Here is a 6889-nt window from a genome sequence, read left to right on the forward strand (position 1 = left end):
TACATCATGGAATGTGGCTAAATGGCGAAATAATTGGGGCTAATTAAATCATTAAGAGTAGAAGTTGGTCTGAAATCCAGAAACGGACACGGCCCTCCTTGCCCATCGATTGACAGTTTAAGACCGCTCTCAGGAGCACTGTTTCCCCTGCCCTGCCCTGGCTTGGCCTCCCCCTGGCCTCCCCCTGGCCTGCCCTGGCCTGCGTACCTTGTTCATGTCGAAGGTGCGGAACATCTGCTCGATGTAGGCGTTGGCCTCGGAGTCGAGGCCCCGCAGGCCGAAGAACTGCTTGAACTCGTGCAGCGTGAGCTGGCCGGACGGACACTCCGTCATGAACTTCTTATACCACAGGTGCATCTCCACCGCCTGCAGGTCGTCCACCGTGCAGCCGCTCGAGTTCCCCATCCCTCGCCCCCTCTCGCTCCGCAATATTAATGCTGCGAGTCAACTTTCAACTCTCCCTCTCGCCCCCTCTTTTGTGAATATTATTTAACTCTCTCTCACTCAAGAATGTTATTGTTGTGAATCAAATTCTCCCTCTTTCTCTCTCTCTCTCTCTCTCTCCAGTGACCTGATTGGTCTACTGCGAGGGCTCTCTCCTCACAGTCACACAATGCAGGGCTCTGGCAGGAGGTGGGGGCGGGACGGGGCTTTTATACCTGCCCCGCATCGCCCTTCATCTCTCCTCTCTCTCCTTGACACCAATCCCCAGCCTACAGCCAGCAGATAAATGGCTTAAATGGAATAATATGTTCTCTGACATCTATGTGTGTCAATACACAAAACTGAGTGGAGAGCCACACTGTTCCACACTCTCTAAAGTAACACATTTGGGAAGTGTTGGACAAGTTGTACACCCGTAACGTGACTAAGTGCCAATGTGTCCTCTGCTGTGAATCAACTTTCTGTAAAACTATTTAATTACTGACTGTAATTTGGAAGAGGAAAGTGAAATCACACCAAAGTGGTCACACCAAATATTGCTTTGATTTTTGAATTAGCATTTGTCTCAATACTGTAGTTATTTTCCTTTCATCAGTTTTGAAAGCTTGAAATCTTAGCTGTGTGGATTTTTTTTTTACAGGTGCCCAAGACTTCTGCACAGTACTGGAAAAGTTTTTAAAATAAACTTTACAGAACTTGACCATCATCAACATCCCCGAGGTGCATGCAGGCGTTTGCTGTTCACTGTCAGTATCTAAGGCATTGTCAGTATATTATTCAGCATTGTCAGTATATTATTCTGCACTGTCAGTATATTATTCTGCACTGTCAGTATATTATTCAGCATTGTCAGTATATTATTCTGCACTGTCAGTATATTATTCAGCATTGTCAGTATATTATTCTGCACTGTCAGTATATTATTCAGCATTGTCAGTATATTATTCCGCATTGTCAGTATATTATTCAGCATTGTCAGTATATTATTCTGCACTGTCAGTATATTATTCAGCATTGTCAGTATATTATTCTGCACTCTCAGTATATTATTCCACATTGTCAGTTTATTATTCTGCACAGTCAGTATATTATTCAGCATTGTCAGTATACTATTCTGCACTGTCAGTATATTATTCAGCATTGTCAGTATATTATTCTGCACTGTCAGTATATAATTCAGCATTGTCAGTATATTATTCTGCACTGTCAGTATATTATTCAGCATTGTCAGTATATTATTCCGCATTGTCAGTATATTCCACAATGTCAGTATATTATTCAGCCCTGTCAGTGCTTGTGAAAAGGGCAGTGTGAGTGTAAGAGTTCAGGAACACGCAGCCTCTGGTTATGATTTAATGGGATTTTAGCCACACTGATTAACCGAGTCCTACAATGGCGTTCCAGTGCGATGATCCAGGACTCTGAACACAAGCCCCTTTGGTACATTTCCATTACAGTTCCACACTCATATTTATATTGTAGCCCGTCACAGTGCAATACAGACATGGCTATGCAGGGTACGTTGTACAGCTTACATTCTGCATATCCAGTCATACAGCGTGTATTAACTGAAACCATTCAGATTCAGGGTAGTCCTTCGATGGTACTTCAATACTCTCCCACCTCAGAATAAAAAAATACTTTAAAAACTTCATTGTCTTATATAATGCAAAACGAATATAATGCTACATAATTGATACACTGTAAAATTCTTCCCACAAGAATAAGAAATACTGCAACAAAACAAACAGTTGTGGATAAAAAGCCCAACTGATTTGTAGTGGTAACCCTACTTAAGGTTTCTAAAGAGATACAAAAATATATTTCTTCATTATAACTTCCCATATTTATCCTTCAGTTATGACTTTTATTCCTACAAAAGTCACAATGGAAGCGGACGGAGAAATAGTCTCCCACCCCGAAATAGTCCATTCAGCAAAATTCCACTGGAGCTACCCTGCTGTAAAATCCAGCTGTGACCAGCTTGAATACTAGCTACCATCTGCTTCAAAACATAGCTTGAGCTGGTCAAACCATGTTGAGTATGGAGCTGGTCTGAACTGGTCAACCAGCAACCAGCTGTTTCAAAAGCTAGCTTGAGCTGTTTTTTTCCAGCAGGGTGCAGCCAGAATATCAGTTGGTTTCATTACCTTCCTTTATATATAAACAGGTAGTCTGAGATCAAGATCTCTTTTTCAACAGAGACACATTACAAACAGATACAGATATTTTAAAAAAATCTACAGAAAAAGCGATGTCTCAAACACAGTCACACTCTCTCATGATGATTAAATAAAATTTGATTTAGTTTGATTCCAGTTTGCAAAGCGGAAAAAAGGTACAGTTTGATTGACCAGGGACGGTAATGTTTTGTAGTGATCGAAGAGTCTCTTTCCTGTGATCCCTCGGAAATGCAGGGATTTCCTGCCTATAGCAGGAAGTGACCTCACTGCAGTAACCACACCTCTAGAGGCCTTTGGTGCGATGAGGTCACAGAGGCGGGAAGTCCAGGTCCAGGAAGTAAGGTAATGCTCCTTTCACCTGTGTTTGCTCCTTTAATTAGCACAATTCAATTAGCACCATCCTTCAGCCAGTTGGAGTTGGAGCTGATTGGTGAAGTCGGCGGGCTGGGAGACTTGGCAGGACCCCTGCCTGACCCCTGGACTCTCCACCGGCGGGGAATGTCACTGCGCCGTGTACACTGGGAGACCAGGGTTCGGTGTGATCAGCGAAACCTCTTCCGGAAGCCCACAGAAGCTCAGGGTTGGATCGCGCGGTGAAGAGCAGTGCACCCCGGCGGTTTGGGGGTGCACTGACCCCACCCCACTGCGCTCGGGTCGTCTGTAGATGAGCGCAGGAGGGGGGAGCGGTCGTCTCATCTGGTTGTTGGTTCAATCCCCCGGGGTGTGTCGAGCTATCCCTCCAGTCGCTGTGGACAAAGCCGGCTGGTGCCTCGCATGGCAGCCTATCGCTGTTGGTGTGTCAGTGTGTGTGTGTGTGCGTGAGAGAGAGAGAATGGGTGAATGCGAGGCATCCGTTGTAAAGCACTTTGGATAAAGGCGCTGTATAAAGGCGGTGCGTCTCCCGTTTAGGCTGCCATGTCAGTCCAGGAGGCGACGGGGAGAATGTCCCCCGCTGTGCGGCAGAACAGCACCGACTGGTGTCTCTGCCATCTGCTGACGTGGCCGTGAGAGACACACACACACACACACACGCACGCACGCACGCACGCACGCACAGGCACCCACATGCAGGAGAAGAAAAGCCTGCTCGTCCTCTCTCTCTCTCTCTGTCTCTCGCTGCGAAAAATGGGCAGCCATTTCACAGGCCTAGATCACTGCCATTCCAAGTTTGGAGAGTGGTGTAAAAGTCAAGTAGAAGTCATGTTAAAAAGGACTTAAAGGAGGTCCAATTATTTGGGTGTTTGAAAGGTAGCGTACTGGTCTTGAGTGGATCTGGGGAAGTGAAAGATTATAGAGGAAATTCACTTCGTGAACAGATCCCAGTTCCCCCTCACTCTGACTTCATGTCCCGGTCCGAGCAGACAGAGAAGCTCCGCCTCTTCTCCCCCACCAGCGCAGGTGCATGTAGGCCGAGTTAAACAGGGACACCGTGTACTCGGCGGAGACCACGGTCCATTTCAGGAGCGTCGCGACCCCGTTGACGGAGCGCCCGAGTAACCCGAAGATCTCCGTGGCGTAGTGCGCGAGCAGAAGGATGCTGCGTACAAGTTGCTTGCCGTTGTTGATGAGCAAATTCAGTCTCATATGCCGTGCGCCCATTTTCAACAGGGAAATAACGTGGGGGGTGGGTACTTGCGTAGGGGTGACCGTTACCTCCGCAGTCTGTGGGAACTTTTTATTTTAATTTCCAAATGTTCGTCGTGGTCAGTCTACACAATCTTCTTCTGTAGTTTAGGTCATTCCGTCTAAACACAATTTCAGTTCAGCTTCAGCTCCCTGCCGTTGATTCGGTTGTATTGTTTTCGTTGTGACGGCGATGTTACGCACACAAATGTGGAGATTAAGGCAAATAAACTTGGGGATTATGTCATTAAGCCACGTAGCCTCTGGGATCGTCTATTTATGGCAAACCAAACTAAGCCTACAGCGAGAGAACAGCATCAATTATCATGCCACATTGTAGTTTCATTTCAAAAGTACAATGTAATACACACACGCGTGCCTTGTTTTAAGCTAATAAGGCAATCAACTAACCTAGACACGGCCTTCAGTCCAAAGCGCCTATTGACGATGCGATTACGATGCAGTTGTTGTCCATTCAGCTAATCCATCCATCATATTTATGATTATATAATTTTCTGAGAAAGTGCTTACATTCCTTCTGCGTATTGTCCCCGAAACGGGGCGGAGTGACGCATGCGCACTGGTGCGTCAGGCTCCGTCGCCGAACAGAACATTACACGCAGCGCAGTCGAAGTTCTCGCGCAGTCAAACGGACATAAATGGGTCGTCCAGACAAAAGGAGTAAAATTCAGAACTAAACCGAGTATTTTAAACCATGAGATGACAGCAGAAAAAGATTAATGGTCGGTTCATAAAATATGTCCTTTAAAGTTCAGTCCCAAATGCAGAAGAAATAAAGAAGACCGAACAAAAGTATTGAAATCCATTATACTTTCATTTAAATTGTACTATTTGTTGTATTACAACGAATTATAACGATAAATCTATAAGCAGAAATCACTCATCAATTTAATCACACAGATCCCTGTAATATGAATCCAACAGTTTCATTGACATGTTTTTTCCTAATTCAAAGTTATGACAAACCCAGGTGACATGCACCACTGACGCAGGTAGTAGGGAGGAGATGCACATGACCCTCTTTGTTCCTAAGAACCAGTACTGCATGACTGAATCACCTGGGAAACACACACACACACACACACACACACACACACACACACACACCATGCGCACACACACGCACATGCAAGATGTCTGCATGTGTGTGTACATGCATATATGCACAGGCAAGTGTATATGTGTTGATAGAAACAAACAGAGCAAAAGTGACCAAAGTTAACGATCTAAACACTGCTTACCTAGCCAACTAAAAATACCGATACACAAAACAAGTCACAGAGACAACAATTAAGGTTCACAGGGAGGTAGGGAGGGATGGGGAGAGGTGCTGCTTGAAGAGGTGTGTCTTCAGCTTACGCTTGAAGGTGGGGAGAGATTCTACAGTTCTGACCTCAACGGGGAGTTCGTTCCACCACCGTGGAGCCAGAACAGACAGCAGTCGTGAGCGTGATGTGGAGGTTCGGAGAGGGGGAGGTGCCAAGCAGCCTGTGGAGGCTGAACGAAGAGGTCTGGCAGGGGTGTAGGGTCTGATGATTTTTTGTAGATAAGCTGGGGAAGACCCTTTAACTGCTTGGAAGGCTAGCACCAATGCTTTGAATTTGATGCGTATTGTATTCATGTGTTTATGTTGTGCACATATGTATGTGTGTGTGTGTTTGTGTGTGTATGTGTGTGTGTGTGTGTGTGAGAGAGAGAATGAGTGTGTGTGAGAGAGTGAGTGAGTGTGTGTGTGTGTGTGTGTGAGAGAGAGAGAGAGTGAGTGTGTGTGTGTGTGTGTGTGTGAGAGAGAGTGAGTGTGTGTGTATGTGTGTGTGTGTGTGAGAGAGAGAGTGAGTGTGAGAGAGAGGGTGTGTGTTTGTGTGTGTGTGTGTGTGTGAGAGAGAGGGTGAGTGTGTTTGTGTGTGTGTGTGTGTGTGAGAGAGAGAGAGAGAGAGAGAGAGAGTGAGTGTGTGTGTGTGTGTGAGAGAGAGAGTGAGTGTGAGTGTGTGTGTGTGTGTGTGTGTGAGAGAGAGTGAGTGTGTGTGTATGTGTGTGTGTGTGTGAGAGAGAGAGTGAGTGTGTGTGTGTGTGTGTGTGAGAGAGAGAATGAGTGTGTGTGTGTGTGTGTGTGTGTGTGTGTGTGTGTAAGTGTGTGTGTGAGAGAGAGTGAGTGTGTGTGTGTGTGTGGTATTAAGAGCAGACTCAGCAGGGTGATCAGGTTAGTCAGGCTAATTTGTTGTCTGTCACACACTCTCTCACCTGTGACCTGACCCCCCGGTCTGTGGTGAGACAGGAGTGAACACTGCTCTAGACAGACAGACACAGACAGACATACAGACACAGCTCTCAACAGACAGACACAGACAGACAGACTAATGGACACACACACACACACACACACGCACACTCACTCTCACACACACACACACACACACACACACACACACACACACAAAGATGACCTTGAGCCCAGAGCTTCACACACCACAGAGGAAGTGTTGACAGCAGAACCTCCCGTGTGTCATCATGCCTGTCCTATCCCAGGCTCAAATGTGTTCTGCTTGCCGGGAAACTCAATGTCTCTGAACACGGATCATAAAAGAAATGACAGATACAAATAATATAAATCACAAAAG

General features: G+C 45.9%; 1 protein-coding gene across 1 annotated transcript in view; it reads right to left on the bottom strand.

Annotated features, from left to right (window-relative positions):
• LOC133119261 (guanylyl cyclase-activating protein 1-like) overlaps nt 1-547 on the bottom strand; it is a 7300-nt gene extending 6753 nt beyond the window's left edge. The window contains exon 1 of the mRNA XM_061229788.1: nt 208-547. Coding sequence (XP_061085772.1) covers nt 208-405 — 198 coding nt within the window. The 5' untranslated portion in view covers nt 406-547. The remainder of the gene's footprint in view (nt 1-207) is intronic.
• Between the last annotated feature and the right edge of the window lie 6342 nt (nt 548-6889).

This window comes from Conger conger, chromosome 19 (genome assembly GCF_963514075.1).
Source record: "Conger conger chromosome 19, fConCon1.1, whole genome shotgun sequence".
NCBI classification, from domain to species: domain Eukaryota; kingdom Metazoa; phylum Chordata; class Actinopteri; order Anguilliformes; family Congridae; genus Conger; species Conger conger.